Source organism: Cervus elaphus, chromosome 3 (assembly GCF_910594005.1).
Source record: "Cervus elaphus chromosome 3, mCerEla1.1, whole genome shotgun sequence".
Lineage (NCBI taxonomy): Eukaryota > Metazoa > Chordata > Mammalia > Artiodactyla > Cervidae > Cervus > Cervus elaphus.
The window spans coordinates 11,039,248-11,063,302 of NC_057817.1; the positions used below are offsets into that span (position 1 = coordinate 11,039,248).

Genomic DNA, 24,055 nt, shown 5'->3' on the forward strand with positions numbered 1-24,055 from the left:
AACCTCATTTCCTCTCATCACTTCAATTTGCTGCTATATTCTTCTGTAAAAATACATACATCATATTCAGTCTCAAGTTTTAATGAGATATGCCTACCTGTAAATGAGAAGACATGTCGCAGGAAGTATTAGTCCAACATTTGGATAAAATGTTAAATATCTGGGTTAAGATCTATCATTAGGGTTCAAGTGGCAAAAATTAGGTATAAAGAGTACGAAAAATCTAAAGTTTTAAGTTTTAGAATTGTATATGTTTTTTTTTCTCTGCCAAAGCAGAATTATCCTTTTTTATTTAATAATGTTCTTTAAAAAGAGAAAATGTGCTTACAAAGAATAATCTTTGAAAATTAAAAAAAAAAACTTATGTTAGTAATTAATTAAAATTATACTAGTGAATTATTGATTGTATTTTAATGAGCATATTATTGAAATCAATATGCCAGAACCAGGACCTCAGAATGGATGGGGTAGTTTGACCAACATATACTTGACAAGCCAAGAAATGTTTTATTTGACCATGGAGTAGATAATGATTTCATACCAAAGACAAATTAGTGATTAACAAATGCAACCTAATAGTCATGGCTTTGAAATATTATCATGTCAGATAGTAAATTTTTCAATGCTTGGAGATGTTCTACTGCAATAGTTTTATAGTTATTATTATTATTATTTTTGCTTATTCCATCTGCTTCTCTTTTTCATGGCAAGGTCTTTTTTTTTTTTTTTTTTTTTTTGAGAATCAGCATTTCCTTTGAGAAGGATAGAATGACTGCTAGCAGCATTCATTGACTTGCTGCTTTTTCGGAGGCAGGATCCACTTCTGTGGATAGCATATTTAATTCCTCCTTCTTTGTCAAGCAGCTCTCTTTCCTCCCTGTCTTGATTACAAATTCTAGGCTTTATCTTTGTCATTTGTAAAGCATTTTTATTTGGTAAAACTTATCATTTACTTTTTTGGGCCCTGTGAAGTATATAGTAATATAATTCATAAAAATTTTGCTTTTATTTGCCAATTGGACTTTTAAAAATTAATACTTACTCAACTTTATCTTAAAGTATAATGTTACTTGACTCTGACATTCAAAGGAATAGTAAACCTGTTTTTTAATCTCTGGATTGTGGAGTCTTAGGAAACTTAGTTCCAAGCGAATACTTACCCTATCTTTGTTTATGTTTATCAAACTGTAAAAATTCAAGTTCTCTGATATTTTATTCATTTTGAGGCTGTTTATGTTATACTGTACTATACTGTAAATAGCGCTTGGAATATAGCCCAGTAGTTTTTACGTGTATTGAAGCAAACCTATGATAAAGTCATCATTGTATTTCCTGAGGTAAGACTTTTTTAAGAGTAAAAAGAGTTGAGAAAGCAAACAGCAACTTGACCTGTGCTATAAGCTCAGAGAAAGAGAACATAGGGTGTTTTCAGCAAAAGTGAGAAATTTAATATTCCAGCTCCCAGATTTCAGAGTCAAACCTTGCTTCCATTACCTATGACGAGCCCCAGTCCCTGCTAGTTTTCTTCCTATAGCTTGTTCTAGATTTGACTTTTCAACATTCTGTTCAGTTGATACCTCAAATGTTTGCTGCTCTCCTTAAGTCTCTGAAAACCCTTCTAATATCACTCTCAAATGTATATCATTGCATCATTTTTCATATCATTATTTTTCTGTGTGATTTCTATGTGTCAGGACCTATGCTGAAAAGTGAAGATAAAGGATGCGCAGCATAGATATGAGTCGCCTCCTCCTTCACAATTTAGATTGGTGTGAGAGAGTCTAAATCACCAAATCACAGGATTCAGATAAAATTGCAACTGTAAAAGTTAATGATGACATTTGCAAAATCCAGTTGAAACTTTTTAATGTTTATGTTCCTTTTTGGAAGTAGTTCTTGCTTTGTATTCTCTGAGGTATCCCTCCTGCCTCTGCTGGTCTTTGTCTTTGACCCCTCCTCAGTCTCTTCTGGTGGACTCTTTCTTAAAACACTGGGTCTCACAAGTTCCATATTTTCATGTCTGTCTCCTCTATAAGATTCTTAGTTGCCTGTAATCTCATAATATCTTGAAGGATAGACCTGTATGTATTTGTATATGTGTGCGTGTATTTATCCATTCATCATCCACCCGTCTCTCTATCTAGGGAAATGAAAACAGAGAGGAAAAGAAGTCAAAGGAAATCATTACACTCTATTTAGGCAAATATAAAGATCTAGATAGAGCTTTCTCTGTCAAATAAGAGTAAAATGAAAATTAATGGCACAGTAATTATAAAATAGTGTGGCACTTCAAAAGAGAGAGAGAGAGAAAGAAGTAGCATGTAAACATTATGTGAAAGTTCCACTGTGAATAACATTTATCTCCCCATAAAATAAAAATATTTTCTGCCTTCCAGAGGTTATGAAAGACATGATGGAATTAACAAATAAAATTTTAAGTGTATATTCAGGGGATATAAGTAAGTGAAAAAGAAAATGATAAAAATAAAGAACAAATTACAGACCAAAACACATTGTAGAGTTGAGATGTAAGCATTTCTTTTAAAAAATAAGCATATGATCCTTTGCTTACTTTCCCTTCCTTTTGGTTCAAATGTGAGAGATAATTGGCTAGAGTTGTCTTTGTGTGTGTATGTGTGTGTGGGTGTGTGAAATACAGTCCCTTGGCCCATCAAAGAAGGTGCTGCTTTGATGCCCTTCAGCTGCGGAACGTAAACCACGGCTGCCTGAAGCTGCTGTACCAGCAGTGACTCCCTGTGGTATAGTTACCCTTCATGGGGCTGGGACTATGACGAGTCTTCAACTGACATGTCAAGTAAAATAATATATTACCTTCAGAGATACTGATGTTTTATAGTTCAGAATCACTTGGGAGAATATTATCTATCAATGTTTTCAGTACCTAAGCATAGAAGTTTTGAGGAATCCATGTGGCACATGGCTCTTGACCTTTTTACTCTAGTTTTATAATCATTTCTTACTGTGTTGCTTAGCAACTCTGTAACATTATCTTCAAACCTAATATTAGCTTGAAATATATTAGAAATGGAAATTGGAGAAACATGGCTCATAGGAATTGATATTGTTTCAAGTTACTGTCCGCATAATATAATATTACCAGGCAGACCATACAATATAGACTACTTCTTGGCATTTCTGAGTTAATATACAGACTAAAGCTAATACTGAGGCACTTTAATTAATAGTAATAGAAATGTAATGGTAATAGAAATCCTTGCAGCCAGCTTTTCAGATCCCTTAATCTAATAACTCTTGCTGACAAAGGTCTGTCTAGCCAAATCTTGGTTTTTCCAGTAGTCATGTGTGGATGTGAGAGTTGAACCATAAAGAAAGCTGAGCACCAAAGAATTGATGGTTTCTAACTGTGTTGTTGGAGAAGACTCTTGAGAGTCCCTTGGACAGCAAGGAGATCATACCAGTCAATCCTAAATGAAATCAGTCCTGAATATTCATTGGAAGGACTGATGCTGAAGCTGAAACTCCAATACTTTGGCCACCAGATGCAAAGAACTGACTCATTGCAAAAGACCCTGATGCTGGGAAAGATTGAAGGCAGGAGGAGAAGGGGATGGCAGTGGATGAGATGATTGGATGGCATCACTGATTCAATGGACATGAGTTTGAGCAAACTCTGGAAGATAGTGAAAGATAGGGAAGCCTGGAGTGTTGCAGTCCATAGGGTTACAAAGAGTCAGACATGACTGACTGAATAATCACAGAGAGGAAAAGTAAAACAAAACCCTGACTTATATATTTCTTCTTTGAAAATCATTCATAAGGGCAGAAAAGTATGGCATTATTTTTTTTTTTGAGTAATACAATGCCATAATCATCTTAATGACCCTTATTATTCTCCTTTTCAAAATTTAGGCAATACTTTAGAAAAGAATTATTAAGAAGAAGAAAAAGTTCTCAGTTCCTATGAAGTAAGGAAAACTGGGTCACAAAGGGACACATTAATTACTCTGTCAACAGCATTCATTGTAAACCTGTTGTCTAGGCAACATGCTACAGTAATTACTAATAAGACAGAATTTGGCCAAAGCAAGAAATATGTTGTGCTAGTATTCATATTGTTGGTGATATAAAAAACTAAGTATAGAGAATTTATATCAAGACCTATATGATTTCCAGATGTTTGAGAGAATTGTCACTTTCCTTTCTATGATATCCCACCTTCCACAAGTTAGTGGAAGGACTCAGAGCAATGGGGCTTTAACTTTCATAGCGATAACGACCACTTCAAAGATGTAGTGAAAACCATGGACTCTCTTCCTAGAACATTATACATACTCAAAACAATCTTTTACAATGAGCTTCCAGGATCTATAGAACTGTTGAAACCAATTCATGAAAATGGGATAGAAAATCAGAAACTGTATTTCCAGAGAGTGAGTTCTTGGTGGATTGGGGAGGGAAGTGACTGAAGGCAGGTGGCGGTGAGGGTATGGAGAGCAGGTTGGATTTAGAGTGTGAGGGATTACATAACCTTCTCTGAAACTAAACATTCCCTATAACCTAAAATTGAAGTTTCTCCTCAACCATTTCTAAACTCTTCCTAATTTCTCTAGAAGTGGCATTAAGAAAAAACAGAGTTTTGAACTCTGTTCTTATTTAGCTAAGTGACTTTGGACATTCATTTAATCCTTAACCTCTGTTTCTTTATCTATAAAATGGAGATAATGCATAATTCAAGAACTGTGATAAGACTTAAATGAGATCATGCATGTAAAGTTCAAAGTAAACCCTCATATGCATTATTTTATTTACTAACACAGTATCAAAGTTTTACATTTATTTTGATTTTATCTTTAGGCAAATAATTATTTAGCCAGAGAACTCCTTAAAATACAGCAAAAAATATTGTCTAAATGAAAATATCTCTTTTAAAATTTCCTTAAGTGACATATCTTATTGGATGTTTGATGGGAAGAAACTGGTTGATAAATCTGAGCTGTAATAATAAATGAAAAGTATGAAAAGGCAAAAAGGTATGACACTGAAAGAGGAACTCCCTGGTCAATAGGTGCCCTGTATGCTACTGGAGAGGAGAGAAGAAATAGCTCCAGAAGGAATGAAAAGGCTAAGCCAAAGTGGAGACAATGCCCAGTTGTGGATGTGTCTGATGGTGAAAATAAAGTCCAATGCTGTAAAGAATGATATTGCATAGGAACCTGGAATGTTAGGTCCATGAATCACAGTAAATTGGATGTGGTCGAACATGAGATGGCAAGAGTGAACATCGACATTTTAGGGATCAGTGAACTAAACTGGAAGGGAATGGGCGAACTCAGATGACCATTATATCTACTACTGTGGGCAATAATCCCTTAGAAGAAATGGACTAGCCCTCTGATCCATGCGTGTTCATGTCAGTGTATGACAAAACCCACTACAATATTGTAAAGTAATTAGCCTCCAACTAATAAAAATAAATGAAAAACAACAACAACAACAAAGAGTCTGAAATGCAGAACATGCTTGCAATCTCAAAAACAACAGAATGATCTCGGTTTGTTTCCAAGGCAAACCATTGAATATAAGTATATGCCCCAACCAGTAATGCTAAAAAATCTGAAGTTTAAAAGTTCTATGAAGACGTACAAGATCTTCTAGACTAACACCCCCGAAAGATGTCCTTTTCATTATAGGGGACTGGAATGCAAAAGTAGGAAGTCAAGAGGTATCTGGAGTAACAAGCAAATTTGGTCTTGGAGTACAAAATGAAGCAGGGCAAAGGCTAACAGAGTTTTGTCAAAGAACGCACTGGTCATAACAAACACCCTCTTCCAACAACACAAAAGATGACTCTACACATGGACATCACCGGATGGTCAATACCAAAATCAAATTGAATTATATTCTTTGCAGCCAAAGATGGAGAAGCTCTATACAGTCAGCAAAAACAAGATGGGGAACTGACTGCCTCAGATCGTGAACTCCTTATTGCAAAATTCAGAATTAAATTGAAGAAAGTAGGGAAAACCACAGAAGGTGAAGTCACTCAGTGGTGTCTGACTCTTTGCGACCCCACGGACTGTAGCCTACCAGGCTCTTCCATCCATGGGATTTTCCAGGCAAGAGTACTGGAGTGGGTTGCCATTTCCTTCTCCAACTAGGCCATTCAGGTACAACCTAATTCAAATTCATTATGATTATACAGTAACTGACTAATAGATTCAAAGGATTAGATCCGATAGAGTGCCTGAAGAACTATGGATGGATGTTCATAACATTGTACAGAAGGCAGTGATCAAAACCATCACCAAGAAAAATAGATGCAAAAAGGCAAAACAGTCATCTGAGGAGGCTTTACAAATAGCAGAGTAAAGAAGAAATGCAAAGGAGAAAAGGAAAGATACCCATCTGAATGCAGAGTTCCAAAGAATAGTGAGGAGAGACAAGAAAGTCTTCCTATGTGAACAATGCAAAGAAAACAATAGAATGGGAAAGACTAGAGATCTCTTCAAGAAAATTAGAGATACCAAGGGAACACTTCATGCAAAGATGGGCTCAATAAAGGACAGAAATGGTAGGGAACTAACAGAAGCAGAATATATTAAGAAAAGGTGGCAAGAATACACAGAAGAGCTATACAAAAAAGATCTTCATAACCCAGATAACCACAATGGTGTGATCACTCACCTAGAGCCAGACATCCTGGAATGCGAAGTCAAGTGGGCCTTAGGAAGCTTCACTACAAACAGAGCTAGTGGAGGTGATGGAATTCCAGCTGAGCTATCTCAAATCCTAAAAGATGCTTCTGTGAAAGTGCTGCACTCACTATGTCAGCAAATTTGGAAAACTCAGCAGTGGCCACACGATTGGAAAAGATCAGTTTTCATTCCGATTCTAAAGAAAAGCAATGCCAAAGAATGTTCAGACAATGGCACAATTTTCTTAGACTCCAAAATCACAGCAGATGGTGACTGCAGCCATGAAATTAAAAGACGTTTGCTCCTTGGAAGAAAAGGTATGTCAAACCTAGACAGCATATTAAAAAGCAGAGACATTACTTTGCCATCAAAGGTCCACATAGTCAAATCTATGGTTTTCCCAATAGCCATTTATGGATGTGAGAGTTGGACCATAAAGAAGGCTGAGTGCTGAAGAATTAATGCTCTCAAACTGTGGTGCTGCAGACAGCTCTTGAGAGTCTCTTGGGCTGCAAGATCAAATCAGTCAATCCTAAAGGAATACAATCCTGAAGATTGTTTGGAAGGACTGATGCTGAAGGTGAAGCTCCAACACTTTGGCCACATGATGTGAAGAGCTGACTCATTAGAAAAGACCCTGATGCTGGGAAAGATTAGGAGGAGAAGGGGACAGCAGAGGATGAGATGGTTGGATGGCATTGCCAACTCAATGGACATGAGTTTGATCAAGCTCTGGGAGATGGTTAAGGGCAGGGAAGCCTGACGTGCTGCAGTCCATGGGGCTATAAAGAGTCATACATGACTAGCAACTGAACAAGCACAACAAATAATAAAATGGAAAGAAAGCTTTCTTGGAACAACATTTTAAGAGGAGATATTATAGATAAAAGTTTAAAGATTGAGTTAACTTGCTATATTTTTATTAAATTCTTTACATTATGAGATAAAAAATGATTTTTATTTTAGGAATAAGTTGTATTTCATTTTCAATATATTTCATTATAAATCTCAGAATTCTTTAAGATTTAATGAAAAATAAGTAAAAATTATGTATAATATAGAGTTGTATTAATATAATATTTTTGACATTTCAGAGTACAGATGATTCAGATATATCTGTCATTGCCCAGAACAAGAAATGCTTTGACAACGATATTGTTTGTTCTAAAAGTGTTTTGATTTCTGTTGGGGCCACTGAGATTTACCTGAATGATTCTCCTTACAAACAGGTTAGTGAATTATTTTTTGTAAAATCATTTTAACTTGTCCTGAGTATACTGAAAAGAAAATAGAAGCAGTTTGAGATACTTTTCTTTGTAAGTGGTTACTAGATTTTAATTTTTTTCTTTGTCATTTTATGTGGCTTCAGTAAATCATACTTGATTTGTCTCTTTTGTTTACACTCCACATCTCCATTTGCCGGTTCTTTGCCATCAGTTACCTGGAGTATTTCAACATTATCCAAGCTCGACGTTATCCAAGCTATCCAAGCTAGCCTCCAGTCTTAGTTTTCCCCCTCTGACCCATCTTGCCAGACTGTGGCCAGGGTGATTTTTTCTAAGATGGATATCTCATCTCCTGTCTCCCTTATGCTTTGAAACTTTCAGATGACCTCCCATTGCCCTTACAAGGCCTCCCCAACCTGGCCATGGCTACCTCTCCTGCTGCATGTCTTGTCAGTTTCTGCTTCGAGCCCATGTTCTAGAAATCAGAGCTTTTATCAGTTCTTCAAATGCTCTGTATTTTTCTCTCACCTCTGACTATTCATGAATGCCATTGCTCCTACCTGGATCAACCTTTCCATTTAACCTACTCCTATGTGACAAGTCTTATCTTATCTCCTTCAAGGAGACCCTCCTCATGTGCTCAAGCTCCCTGTCAGCACATGCATCACACTTTGGTGAGATTACTTGTGAGGTGGTCTGTCTTTTCTATTTGTCTATGAGTTCTGTGAGAATTGAGACCACTGTTTTCTTTGTTCATTCTTGTATACTTGGAGCCAGTGCAATTTGAAAGAATGAATAAATTTCATTCATTCATTCATTTATTCAAAATGTTTACTTTATAGCAAAATATGTGTTAATTATTGTGGCCACAACAATGAAAAGACACTGTGCTTTGCTTAAGGTACTTATACTCAGTTAAGGGATCCATTCAAGTAAATGAGGCTGTACGGTGTGGTATGCGATGGTAGGAGTGTGCTTAGGAAAGCAGGACAATCCCTAAGAAGACCTAAGCCAACTTGGGATGTTGAGGGTAGTTGTAAAGAGCATAGCCTTTGGAGTCAGTTAGTACTCACTTAGAACCCCTGCTCTGTCACCTGCTAACTCCGTCACTTTGGGCAACCCCTCCAAGCTGCAGCTTTCTCATTTGTAAATTTGGGATGATTATGAAACCCACTTCCTAAGTTCATATGAGAGTTAAATGAAAGATGTATTTCAGGAAATTCCTCTCCTCCTCACCTTCATCCTCCTTATTTTTGAAGGCTCAGAAGACATGCTTTGGGGAAAATGATTGGAACCGAGTCTTTAAAGGTTAGCCAGGTGAGGAGAGAACATAGAAGGATAGTACAGAGGAACAGTCATGTTGAAAGGAACAGAGTTGAAAGATAAAATGGCATGTTTGGAGAACTCAAGCAGTCTAGTTTGGTGGAGGTGGATAGGGATGGTGGAGGAAGGGTGAGGCAAAGAGATTTGGGGATGAGTGTCCACACTGACCTTCATGCAGGAAGCTTAGGGACAAGGGCAGTCGATAGGACGGCTGTGTAATATATTTGAACTTACTTTACAAGGAAGACATTTTGGAATTAAGCAACATAATTTGACATATGGCCTTTAAAAGTGGCCTATTTCTGAATTTTTAGATGAGCATTTCTCAGTCTGGTTTGCAAAAATTCTGCATTCAAATCACCTAGAATATTAATTATAAGAGCTGGTTTGTGAACTCCACCTCAGGTATTAGAATGGCTGAAGCTGATGACAATCAATATTTTAATGGTACCCCAAATTCTTCTGTACACTAACATTTGAGAATTGGTGCCCTAGATCAGAGCTCATGTCCTAGTCAGAAATGTTGAGACCAACCAGGCAGTGAGCAAGATTTGAGTAAAACAGTATAAGTCATGTTGACATCTTTTTGAAATAATTACTGCAGTTTGGGGTAGCCTTCAGCTGGATATTCATTTACTGGTGAAAGTTTTCTCTAAGAAAAAGGATGTGTTTTAAAAAAGAGAAAAACTGAAAACAGTAAATGCTCTTACAAAGACTGTTTGTCCGACTCTTTGCGACCCCATGGACTGTAGCCTACCAGGCTCCTCTGTCCATGGGATTTTCCAGGCAAGAATGCTGGAGTGGGTTGCCATTTCCTTTTCCAGAGGGTCTTCCCAACCCAGGGATTGAAACTGGGTCTCCCGCATTGTAGGCAGACACTTCACTGTCTGAGCCACCAGGGAAGTCCAAGAAAAAGGATGTGTTTAAAAAAAAAAAGAAATACTGAAAATAGTAAATGCTCTTATAAAGACTGTTTGACACATTTTTGAAGTGGTAATTGCAGCTCTGTGTAACTTTCATCTTGCATTTTTCACCTGAATGGAGCTGTTGATGAATCTCCTTCATATCAGTTGTGAAGTATAAAGGAAGATGAAGAAAAATCATAAAAATAGTTTGACCCTAACAAATCCCTGGTTAATATGTTTTCTTGAACATCAAAAGTGAAAATAAGTACCATTTATTTTATGGCAGATGGATTGCTCATTTAGGGGAAGGGAAAAAAAGCTGTTATTTTTTCAATAAATATACAATTCTAGTTTTATCAAGTATGTAGGATATAAATATGAGTTTATTTAAGCTGTATTTTAAAATTTTTAATTCTTCACTTTTATAACTTATTTTCTAACATCACTCGAGTGTATTTACAGTGCTGTAATTCTCCTCTGAAGTGGAGGTCTCTATTTTGGGCAATGCATAATACTTCATCCTTATAAGAAGAAACATCTTTGCTTCCTAATCTGAAAAAAAAGAAGTACAGTATCTCTTTCTGACCAAAGAGGATTGTTCTCTTATAGCAAACTGCCCTGTCTAATAAAAATGAAGGATTTAGCTCTATAGGCAAATATAGAGGATGAGCTTTTACATTAGGATAACTAATACAAAACCAATCTGAAGGAAGTCCGATAATCTTATCCAAAAATTTATTTTATGTTCCAGTGATATGTCAACCAGCCCGAGGGAAGTTTAATAGGAAAATACATGACAAAGTGTTTCATGGATTGGAAAGGAGCTCTAAGCCACAAGCATTTCACTTACTTCCTTTGATTATTGCTGCTCAGGCTGGAAGCCGGGAACTCTGAGTAGGCCAGTGCAAGAAGGTATTAAAAATATATGAGTTACCCTTGATCTGGAAGGTGCAGATACTGCCATAAACTTGACAAAGTGCATCTTTCTAGGAGCTAACATTCACAAAGGGAGGAAGACAGATAATAAAGCCAAAGACAAATCAGATGATGAAAAGGTCCTGAAAAGTATAATCAAAATGATAAAAATAGATTCTATGGCAGAGAGTGATATGGCGGACTGGTATGCTACATTTTGTGGACCTTGTGAAATGAAAATGTATACCCCCTTGATGAAAACAGGAATTTTTTCCCTTTGTTTTGTAGTCTTTCTTGACTTGCCATAGTGTTTTTTCTTTATTACTTAATGCCTTGCTTACTTGGACACAAGTATACTTCCAGGTTGAACGCAGACCCTTATAGGTACTGAGGACATTGCCCATAACTCCAACTTGGTACTTGGAAGCAGAAAGAAATGAGGTTAGGTAGGGTCCACTAACAAAATATTTACTGTCCTATACAATATACTGAGCACTTGCAAGTATGATGTTTGTCTAGGAGACTGAAAACTTCTTGTGAATATGAGTTTATATAATTTACCATATGAAAGATTTATAAAATGTACACTCTAGTACAGTGTTTCCCAAACTATGCTTTTGTTATTACTTGGGAGGAAAAATAACCAAAGGATTTCATATCTCCTTCACAATTTTAATTTTGCTTCTGGTTAAAAATTTGCTTTATTTGCTTTGATTTAACCATGCATTTTAAAAATTATTATGTGAGTTAATTTCAGTTTAGAGTCAGCATAATCTTTTATAGGGTATAGCTCTTACCCATAAAGAACACTGCATATTCTCACTTTAGGTTGAAGGTACTCTAAATTTTCCCAATAGATTCCATCCTTTCTAGCACACACATTATTTTCTTTTAGTACACAAACATCATCTGTCACTTTACTATTAAAAATCCTCTGTTGAGGGCATTTTGCATATGAAATAACAGCCATTGACTGTAATGGGAAAGTTGATGGCAAAGGGTCTCAGACTATGCTTGTCATGGAATCCATGCTGTAGCTATCTGTGGTTTCTCTAGTTCTGTAAAAATCTTGACCTTCCTGCCCCCCCAAGCCTTTATTTAGCTGATTCCCTTTGCTTGCAATGATTTCTTTCCTCATTGTATTTTCCATCCCTTTTTATTTTCCTATTTATGATCTCTTACAGATCAATAATATATGTCATACCTTTTGCAAGAAGCCTTCCTAAGTTCCTTTGATGGAAGTTCATCTCCTCATCCTCCCTACCACCTCTTTCTCTTTCTCTATAGACAGACACACACACATTTTGTGCTTACGTTTTTCAATTATGCAAAGTCATACATTTTTGGTGGTTGTTGTCTCTCAGTCCTGTCTGACTCTTTGTGGCCCCATGGACTGCAGCACATTAGGCTTCCCTGTCCTTCACTATCTCCTGGAGTTTGCTCAGATTCATGTCCATTGACATTTTTGGTACTCAATCATATTTATTGACCATCAATATAGAGTTGTTGGCTCAGCAGGTATAGCCACCTAATATACTGTATGTCCATGCCTTGTCTGTGCTCTTCTCTATAACTGAAATACATTTTTCTCTTTGCCCATTTATCTATGTTGAGCCTATCTACCAGTTTGTGTCTTGTTATCAATTTTATGTTTTTCCTATTTTATTCATTTGTTTTGTCTTTCATTATAAAATTAAGGAAAGATAGGGCTAAGCAAAAATGCTAGTACATAGATACTTATTGATGGATGTTAATTTAATTAATGTTTGCATTTTGGTGAGAAAATAAGAAATTCTTTTTTTCTTTATTATGTTTTTTCTCTTTTTTTGAAGAAACCATCGGGTTTTTTTCTGGAAAAAAAACCAATGTATCAGTTGTGGAAGGCAGGGTACTACACGGTGGTATACTTTCCAGAGAAAGACATCACTGTTCTTTGGGATGAAAAGACAACCATCCATATCAAAGTTGGACCACAGTGGAAGGTAAGTCAACCTACTTTGTAGGTCAATCCAAATGAGATGCAAGAAATGACATTACATTTGACTTTTTAATGTTTTATGGAAATAAAATGATTGATGTTTTCCTTTGAGAAATGTTATATTTTTAGAATAACTAAGTCAGATCCCAGGGAAGAGTAACTTTACCAAGTGTTGCATACCATTCTTTTTAACTTCAACCTTACAGTATCCAGTTTTCCAAAGTTACTTAGTTCAGCTTCTTTTATTCCCACTCCCTACAGCATGGTTATATGATATTGTTTGTAATACAGTTGGATTTATTACAATTTACATCCATCTTTTCATTTACTTTCTGGATATTCTTAAGCTTACATACAGTAAAATTCTTTAAAAATGTAAAATAATTTATTTTTATGATCTGCAGTTCTATGAATTTTAACACATGCATGGAGTTGTGTATCCACCACCACAGTGCTAGAAAGAACAGATCTGTCAGCTTCCAAATTTCTTCTGTGTTGCCCTTTTATTGTCAATTGCTACTTCTTACCCTTCACCCTGGGCAACCACTGTATAGTTGTGCCTTTTCTGGATACAGGATAAATGAAATCATGCAATATATAGTTTTTTGGGTCTGGCTTCTTTGACTTGATGGAACACATTCAAGATTCATTCATATTTTTGAATGAATTAATTGTTTGTTCCTGTTTACTGCTGGTTGATGCTCTTGTTGTATGGATGTACTAGTTTATTTTATCCATTAATACTCAGTCTGTTGTTTATCCAGTTGAATACTCAGTCTGGATTGTTTACAGTCCTTTTCAATTTATATTTTACATTGTTTTAATGATTGCTTATTATTAAATATTGTACTAAATATTATTAGAAACTTTTATTGTTTTAGATGTTTAAAATTTTAGTCCTTAAATGTTGAAATGAATATAGAATATTTCATGGTAATTTTCTTTTACTTTAGAACAAATTATCAGGATTATGTGGAAACTTTGACAGATGTACTTCAAATGATATGACCACATCCAATAACTTAGAAGTGAGAAATGCCCAGGTATTTGGAGATAGTTGGGCATTAGGACAGGTAAGTGGAATACATATTATATTTTAGAACAAAACAAATATTTTCTGGAGTATTTATCCACTAAAACATTTTATTTTTACAGGAAAATTTATTTAGGTAATACTATTTTATGTAATATTTGTGTAGTAATTTATAGTTGACAAACTCAAACTTCTTTTACATTTAATTTCTCATGCAATCCTTGTGACAATCTGTTAATGTAAAGGGTATTGACTGCATATTATAGATGAAGAAATCGAGGCTTAGGAAGGTTAAATTACTTGTCTACTACTGTGTATCCAGAAAGTCACAGAGATGATGGTCAAATTCTCATCTTCTAATCTCATGATTTTCCTTTCTAATGCTTCAATATATTTGTATTTCTAATGATGTATCTTTTGTCAACTCAAGGTAATGAATAAATGAAGACGAAATTTCTTAACATTTGTTCTCCAGACAAGGCTGTGTGTGAGGTGGGGAGGGGTAAAGAGTGAATTCCTGGCCAACTACCTTAGGGAGCAGTTAGGATGAATTAAGTCAGGCATATTTCTTTTTTGAAGAATTTCCTGAGGCATTATATGCCTCCAGGGGAGGGATGTGTTTGAAGGAATTCCCACATTTACTGACACAGAGCTTATGTTTTTGTATATCAGTTCTCAAAGAAATAGTTTTCTATGGGATACAATCTGAGAAACGCTGAACTAAGAAAATAGTCAAAATGGAAATTTGTTCTACTCTTTTCTTCTTTTTTCTTAAACCTATTTTTTTTAACTAAAAATAGAGTCTACAACTACAATTTCCTGGTTGGTTACTATTTGATTAGTTGTTTTACTATTTTGCCTAGTTTACTAATATATCTAAATCTCTTTAAAAAGTTAAAAGGGAATTAGGGTTAAACATTCACCCAATTTAGTAAAATTTAAGCAGTATATTTCATTGTGGTCTACATTAAAAAGTATAAAGATTTTATTTTTTGATATAAAATGAATTAAGGAATACTTAATTTATAATCATACTTAAATATTTGTACTAGTCAAAGAATTTTAAACTCATTTATACCTAATGGACAAAGCTGGAAAAAAAATTTCATTCAGTAAGTTCTGTTTAGCACTTAATGTTTTCCAAGAGAAATGAACACATAATATAATTAAAACATAGCCACTGCCCTTGGGAATTTAGTTTAGCAGATGAGGTAGAAAAATTAACAACAGTACTATGAGACAGGTGCTTTGATATAGGTGCATACAACATGGAGTTTGTGGTCAAAGGAAGATGCCATTGAGATGATTCTCACAAGACTCACAGGAGCAATAAAACTGAAGGTGATGGGAAAGAGGGTAGCGGCAAAGGAAGGAGCAGCCCTTTGGAAGGTGCCAGGAAGACTAGAGCGAGTATGGTGCCTGCGTGCTAAGTTGCTTCTGTCGTGTCTGAGTGTGTGTGAGCCCACGGACTGTAGTCCTTCAGGCTCCTCTCTCCACGGGATTTTCCAGGGGAGAATACAGGAGTGAGTTGTCATGGCCTCCTGCAGGGGATTTTCCCGAGCCACGGACTGAACCCGTGTCTCTCACGTTTCCTACATTGGCAGGCAGGTTCTCTACCACTAGCGCCACCTGGGAAGCCTGAGCAGAGTGGTGGTGGTTGTTCAGTCGCTCAGTCGTGTCTGACTCTCTGTGACCCCACGGACTGCAGCACGCCAGGCTTCCCTGTCCTTCACCATCTCCTGGAGCCTGCTCAAACTCATGTCCATTGAGTCGGTCATGCCATCTAACTATTTTGTCCTCTGTCGTCCCCTTCTCCTTCTGCTTTCAGCTTCTGATGCTTTCATGGCGTCAGGGTCTTTTCTAAAGAGTCAGTTCTTCACAACAGGTGGTCAAAGTATTGGAGCTTCAGCTTCAGCATCAGTCCTTCCAATGAATATTCAGGACTGATTTGATCTCCTTGCAGTCCAAGGGACTCTCGAGAGTCTTCTCCAATACCACAGTTCAAAAGCATCAATTCTTCAGCACTCAGCCTTCTTAAGGTCCAGCTCTCACATCCATACATGACTACTGGAAAAACCATAGCTGTGACTAGGCAGACATTTTTGCTGGCAAAGTAATGTCTGTACTTTGCTCTCTAGGTTGGTCATAGTTTTTCTTCCAAGGAGTAAGCATCTTAATCCCATGGATGCAGTCACCATCTGCAGTGATTTTGAAGCCCAAGAAAATAAAATCTGTCACTGTTTCCACTGTTTCCCCATCTATATGCCATGAAGTGATGGGACTGGATGCCATGATCTTCATTTTTTGAATGTTGAGTTTTAAGCCAGCTTTTTCACGCTCCTCTTCACAGTTTAGTTCCTCTTTGCTTTCTTCCATAAGGATGCTGTCATCTGCATATCTGAGATTATTGATATTTCTCCCCATAATCTTGATTCCAGCTTGTGAGTCATCCAGCCCAGCATTTCAAATGATGGACTCTGCATAGAAGTTAAATAAACAAGGTAACAACATATAGTCTTGACATACTCCTTTCCCAATTTTGAACCAGTCCATTGTTCCATGTCTGGTTCTAACTGTTTCTTCTTGTTCTGCATACAAATTTCACAGGAGGAAGGTAAGGTGGTCTGGTATCCCCTTCTCTTTAAGAGCTTTCCAGTTTGTTGTGACCCACAGTGAAAGGGTTTAGGGTAGTCAATGAAGCAGAAGTAGATGTTTTTCTGGAATTCTCTTGCTTTCTCTATGACCCAACAGATGTTGGCAATTTGATTTCTTATTCCTCTGTCTTTTCTAAATCCAACTTGAACATCTGGAAGTTCTTGGTTCGTGTAATGTTGAAGCCTAACTTGGAGAATTTTGAACATTACTTGTTAGCATATATAGTGAGTGCAATTGTGTGGTAGTTTGAACATTTTTTGGCATTTCCCTTCTTTGGGACTGGAATGAAAACTGACCTTTCCAGTCCTGTGGCTGCTGCTGAGTTTTCCAAATTTACTGGCATATTGAGTGTAGCACTTTCACAGCATCATCTTTTAGGATTTGAAATAGCTCAGCTAGAATTCCATCACCTCCACTAGCTTTGTTCGTGTGATGCTTCCTAAGGCCCACTTGACTTCACATTCCAGGATGTCTGGCTCTAGGTGAGTTGTCACATCATCATGATTATCTGGGTCATGAAGATCTTTTTTGTATAGTTCTTCTGTGTATTCTTGCCACCTCTTAATACCTTCTGCTTCTGTTAGGTCCATACTGTTTCTGTTCTTTATTGTGCCCACCTTTGCATGAAATGTTCCCTTGGTATCTCTCATTTTCTTGAAGAGATCTCTAGTCTTTCCCATTCTATTGTTTCCTTTCTTTTTTTGCACTGATCACTGAGGAAGGCCTTCTTATCTCTCCTTGCTATTCTTTGGAACTCTGCAGTCAGATGGGTATGTCTTTCCTTTTCTCCTTTGCCTTTAGCTTCTCTTCTCTCCTCTGCTAGCTGTAAGGCTTTCTCAGACAACCTTTTTCCCTTATGAATTTCTTTTTTTGGGGATGGTTTTGATCACTGCCTCTTGTATAGTGTTACAAACTTCTGTCCATAGTTTTTCAGGCACTCTGTCTATCAGGTCTAATCCCTTGAATATATTTGTCACTTCCAGTGTATAATCGTTAACGGGTTTGATTTAGGTCGAACCTGAATGGCCTAGTGGTTTTCCCTACTTTCTTCAATTTAAGTCTGAATTTGGCAATAAGGAGTTCATAATCTGAGTATGGTACCTTACAGGAATTTTATGCAATTCATTATGGCTGTTGTAAATGGTCTGAAGTAGGGAATGGCTGGAATGCAAAATATAGGGCTGCAATATTTGTGTGCTAGGATCTAGACTCAAAGTCTCTTAACTAGCTAGGGCCTTATAATCCAACTAAGAAATGTTACATTTAGAAGATTTAGCAAACTGTCCAAATTTGAGAGACACCTGAAACATCAGGCTCTGTTGAAAGGATTGCAAAATGAAGTATTGAACTGAAGAATTCAAGAAAGTCTCCTATCTTCCTGGATTACTGGTTGGACACTGGTGCCCTTCCACTAGACAGGGCAAAGAGGAAAGCTGGTGGGAGGGAACAGTGGGGACAAGACAGTGGTGTAAAGAAAAGTACAGGTCAGGGTATGTTGAGAGAGAAGTGACAGAGATTTTATGTGGAAATGAGATTTTAGAAAAGAGATCTGGGATGGAAATATGGAAATGTCCAAGTTTGGAGATTTCAGAAAAGAGATCTGGGATTTGGCAGTTACTATTATATACAGGGAGCTTCCCTTGTGGCTCAGCTGGTAAAGAATCCACCCACAATGCAGGAGACGTGGGTTCAATTCCTGGATTGGGAAGATCCCCTGGAGAAGGGAAAGGCTACCCACTCCAGTATTCTGGCCTGCAGAATTCCATGGACTGTGTAGTCCATGGGGTCACAGAGTCTGCTGAAGGCATGAGAAGTGTATAGAATGGAAAAAATAGAGACTTGAAGGTCAAGCCTTGCAGAGAAGGGAAGTGGAATGAGGAAGGGGAATAGCAGCGAATGAATTAGGAGGAAACCCACCAGAAAATGTTGCCGCCAGAAACACGTGAGCCATGTAAGAAGGGCAAAGTACTACACAGGGTCAGAGATAGGGAGAGATCAGATGAGATGAGACTGAAAAGTTGCCTTTATATTTAGTAAGGAGGAGATCAATGATCACCTTTTCCAGGCCAGTTTGAGGGAGGTGGATTAGAAGAGGCAGGGACCAAATTGCTGAGTATCTGGGAGGTAAGCTGTAGTTGCTTGAGTATATGACTCCTCAGAGGATGGCTTGTGATAGAAATGAAAGACGTGCAAGTTAAAAGGAAAGGAATAATTTGCTTATGAAAATTTTTTTGTCATGTAACACTACAGTTGACAGTTTAAAAATTATTTAACGTCACTCTCTAATATTGTCATGGTTTTAATAGTAAATTTAGTTACTTTCAAAAATAATATATGCTATTAACATGAACTGGCTGAGCACAGGTGCTTTCAGTAAAGTCTGTCTAAAAGAATGAGAATATATTAGATATGATTGTAGTGGTTGAAGTCAGGCTAGGTTACTCTGGTTTCAGCTTCAGAAATTTCCTCATTAAAAACTTTCTTTTCTCCCTTAACTTTTTCCACAGTGCGAAACCCCAGTTGAATCATTTAAACCCTGTGAGGCACATCAAAACAAATTTCCTTATGCCAAGAAAGAATGTTCCATTTTGTACAGTGATGTTTTTGCTCCTTGTCGCAATATGGTAAGTGAGTACTTTATTAAACTTGCTGACTTAAACAAGTACTTCAGTTAATATTGCGATTAACTGGACAAATTATTTAAATGCCCATTGGTTTTTTAGGTATACTACTTAACCCTTATTAGGAAGACCGATTTGGTAATTTGTTTTTCTGTAGAACTGGCACATTAGGTGATTTACATTCTTCCTCATGCCATCTTATTAACAAAGTACATTTGTACATATTTGTTAATGGTCTTTTTCAGCTTACGAAACATTTTTATGTTCATTATCAAAGCTATAAATGCTTGGTTTTCTTCAGAGAACAACACAAATTGCATTTTTCTCCTTAACCCAAAGTATAGTTTAAAATGATTATTAGTGACACATTTAAAATACTTTTAGAAGCACATCCCAAAGATGGAATGTAATTTATTTAGAAATTAACTTTCTAAATGTCTTTCCAACATAACAATTTTAGGTCCCAACAGAAGTTTTAAAAGTAGTTTAAGATATTATTAAAAACAAACTACATTTGGAAGCAGAACATTCTTTTAATGCCATGCAAATATGCCAATAATGAAACAATGAGCTTCTACAAAATATGAATCTGTTGTATAGTGTTACAAACTTCTGTCCATAGTTTTTCAGGCACTCTGTCTATCAGGTCTAATCTGATAGAAGATTAGAAGATCTTCAATATTGAAGATATTGAAATTGTATTTGTCAGTCCTATTCCCTGTTTTGCTAGTTCTTTGATCTTACATTTGCCTAATAAATTCTTTTGGGCAAATAGAGGTTTGAGATATTTAGAACTCTCTAGGTGGCAGTGTTAAGCTGATTATAGCAAATTTTGAAAATCTACCAGTTAGTTTTCTTTTAGAAGGCTGAATTTTAATCAACTGTAGTTAGTACATTTTGAAATTAATTTATCTTTTACTTCATTGCAGATTGATGTCACTTCCTTTGCTAAAAATTGTCATGAAGACACATGTAACTGTAACCTTGGTGGGGACTGTGAATGTTTATGCACAAGCGTAGCAGCGTATGCATACAAGTGTTGCCAGGAAGGGGTTTCTGTTCATTGGAGATCATCTACTGTTTGTTGTGAGTACCCCAATTAGAACATCATCATTAGGTGGGAAGCTTATGAGGAGATTCATGTTGTCTTATCTTAGAAGTGATACCATGGAACTCATGGACATCAAATTTAAGATGAGTAAATTTTATATTCTTTTGACAAGGTATATAAATTGTAGTATAGCTAAAGGATTTATAAAGGAAACTTTGAAGTAAGTTTTTCTGTTCTGTGTTTGACTTATCACTGTAACATTTGCACTATAAATTATGTACCATCCTTGGAGAAATTGTTTCTCTCTCTCCTATGGCTATGAAATTCCACTGTTCTAGTGATACGAAACATTGTTTTAAAAACATCATTTTGAATTTGTATTCAGATTTGACCTTTTAAACTTTTCGTTTACTCCTATAGATAGTACACCATCTGATAAACAGCTTATGATTTTAACACTTTCAGCAAACTATAGATTGGCTAATATATTTGCCTACTTATAAAATAATCTTAGGAAATTTAATAAATTATTACACAGTACTCTTAAAGAATCCTCTTAGCTCATAGAAAATTCCCAAATAATGATGTCATTGAGTTCTTTCACCTGGTTATTGGTAAATCATATTTTGTACATATTCAAGCTAAGTGGTCAGATTCTTATTTAGTTTAACATTTCTTCTTTTACCCTTTTAGCACTTGATTGTGACTACTACAATGAAGGTATGTGACATATAAAGAATATCAGGATACTATTTTATTAAATGTATCTTTGGATTCACAGTTTTTGAACAACTTTTCTGGGAACAAAGTATCAATAGTTCATAATCTGGCATACAGTTAATCCTGGAACAAGGTGGGGTTGAGGGCACTAACCCTCTGCAATTGGTCACCCTCATATTCACAGTTCTACGTTCTCGGATTCAACTGACCATGGATTGTACTGTTGTTGTTCAGTTGCTTAAATTGTGTCTAACTCTTTTGTGACCCCATGGACTGTAGCCCACCAGGCTCCTCTGTCCATGGAATTTCCCAGGCTAGAATGCTAGCATGGGTTGCCATTTCCTTCTCTAGAGGATCTTCCAACCCAGGAATCAAATCCACATCTCCTGCACTGGCAGGCAGATTCTTACCATTGAAGCCACCAGCGAACCCCACAGTGCTATATATTTCCTACTGAAGCAAATCTGCTTAGAAGTGGACTTGCACAGTTCAAATCATGTTGTTTGTGTCAACTGTATGACACAATGAAAGCCATCGCCTTCTAAAATGTATCTAAATTTCTAAGTATTTGTGTTAAAATTTATTCCCTTGAAAAACAATAGAGTGTTGTAACTAAGTTCTCAGCATCAAGGAAGCTCCTAGTAGTCCTAGAATAATGTGAAGGAATGAATGAATGAGTAAAGTTAGCTAATTTTTTTGGTAAAAAGGATGAAGGATATACATACCTCTTACCATTACGAATAAAAATGGGCATTGTTTGAACTCTATTATGCTGTGGAAATTATAGAAAGAAATAATAATATAGAAATTTAGCTGTCATTTTACAGAAAATAATTATTTATATATTATCAGAATGAGAACTGATTTAGTAATAATGAAAGTATCTTAGTCCCCCAAGCATTCAAATTTGCAACAGGAAGTCTAAAAGGAGTCAGTTCAGTTCAGTCACTCAGTTATGTCTGACTCTTCGTGACCCCATGGACTGCAGCATGCTAGGCCTCCCTGTCCATCACCAACTCCCGGAGTTTACTCAAACTAATGTCCATCGAGTTGGTGATGCCATCCAACCATCTCATCCTCTGTTGTCCCCTTCTCCTCCTGCCTTCAATATTTTCCAGCATCAGGGTCTTTTCCAATGAGTCAATGAGGCTAACAGAAGGTGCTGCCTAAAACCAAGGCATAGATGTAAGAAACTGAGAGTTATATCCTCATTGAAAATGCCAGACATTAGCAGAACCGATGCTGCTTTTTGTCAAACCTATTTGATGAGGAAGGCCTAGCCACTGAAACCTACTTCAGACAAAAAAAAGATGATCCAGGGAGGTGTCCGTTTTATTAGTAACTGGGCAAAAATCCATGATGAATAGGTTAGATTAACAGTTATAGGAGAGCTGACCCATTACAGAAAAAACCCAAACCAAATGAGCCAGGGAGAAATGTCAACTATAAAAGTACAAAGAAAGCCAGAAAATTTTAGTAAAATAGAGATGATACGTTAAAAAGAAAATGGACGTTTTAGTCAGAGGAGCCTGCTGTGCTGCAGTCCATGGAGTCACAAAAAGTCAGACACAACTTAGTGACTGAACAACAACAAATCCCTAATACTAACAATAGTTTTTGTTGCATTAATGATATTTTTATCATATAATTTAAGCTTCAAAATATGCCTGAAAAGCATAACATTACTATTAGTATTATTATTAACACTTTACAAAGGAAGAAATTGAGTGTAGATGAATGAAATAACTTGGTCCAAGTCATATAGCCAAAATGTGGTAAATGGGTTTATGAACAATCTAAGTCCGAACCAATGAGTTTGATCTCTGTGCTGCACTGTCTGGTAATGGTTAGCACGTCCCAGTCGAGGGAGGACCACAGCACATCTTTATCATGTGCTCTAACACAACGTGAAGACCGTAATAGGAGAAAAAACGCCAGTAACTCCCTCACTTAGGAATTCCTGCCTCATACAGCTCGGCCGTGAAAAATCTCCATCTGTGCCTTTATACTTCCTGGTGTTCCTTCTGCAGTCTCTTGGAAACAGAAGCAGAATTTTCTATGAATACTGAATTTCTACCTCTTGCTGTTTCAGATGTACTGCTTTTTGTCAGTTAATCCACTGCATTTCTTTCTTCTAAGGTGTTACAAGATTCTTCAAATCAGCTCTTCTAGTTTCATTTGTTAACACTGTATTGGTAGTATTCAGAGGGTGAGCAAGGGACATTTTCTGTCATGAGTGACAGAGATTCTGTTTCCTGTGATCAAAGTAATAGGCGATAGAGTCAGCCTGCCAAGGAGAGGAAGAGATTGTGGAAGGAATGCGATGCCTAAGCTGGATAATTGAAGGGAAATGAAGAATTGTGGAAATTGTTGATGCTAATAAAAATAAATCATTTAAAATGGTTATCCTTAATTTGTTTCATCTCAATTTCACAACCATTGTAAAATTACCTAGTCTTTGCCCAGTCATAGCTGGTGTTTTCTCTGGACACTATGTTATTAAAATACTTAAATTATTCAAAACAAATGCAGAGATAAAAGACTGTAACTCTATAGGAGGAAATGTTTTTAAAAGTAGGAAACTTCAGAGGTTGCTGCTGAGATGAGTTTATAACCCTTCACACAGAGACTTTCTATAATAGTTTCATATTCATTTTTATGGAATTTGCTAAAAATATAAAGGTTCTGTTGCTGCAAGGAGTAGAAGACTTCAATATTTTGCTAAAAATTGTTACATAAGTTTTTAATTTCAGAGTGCTTCTATCAGATCGGATATACTGAATACTGTTTAAATAATCAATACAGGAAATGATTGCTTTTAGTATACAGAAATTCTAATTCTCCCTACAGAAGATTAATGATAAAGTCAATGACTTTTGCCCTCAATTGCTAGTGAAAATGCAGGAAAACAATTCACATGCAAGATATCCATTAACTGGGAGTTGATTCAG

General features: G+C 36.4%; 1 protein-coding gene across 1 annotated transcript in view; it reads left to right on the forward strand.

Annotated features, from left to right (window-relative positions):
• The window catches only part of OTOGL (otogelin like), a 169,607-nt gene that overhangs the window by 79,286 nt on the left and 66,266 nt on the right, over positions 1-24,055 (forward strand). Inside the window, exons 26-31 of the mRNA XM_043880323.1 lie at positions 7,772-7,906; positions 12,879-13,028; positions 13,978-14,097; positions 19,220-19,336; positions 20,263-20,419; positions 21,078-21,104. Coding sequence (XP_043736258.1) covers positions 7,772-7,906; positions 12,879-13,028; positions 13,978-14,097; positions 19,220-19,336; positions 20,263-20,419; positions 21,078-21,104 — 706 coding nt within the window. The remainder of the gene's footprint in view (positions 1-7,771; positions 7,907-12,878; positions 13,029-13,977; positions 14,098-19,219; positions 19,337-20,262; positions 20,420-21,077; positions 21,105-24,055) is intronic.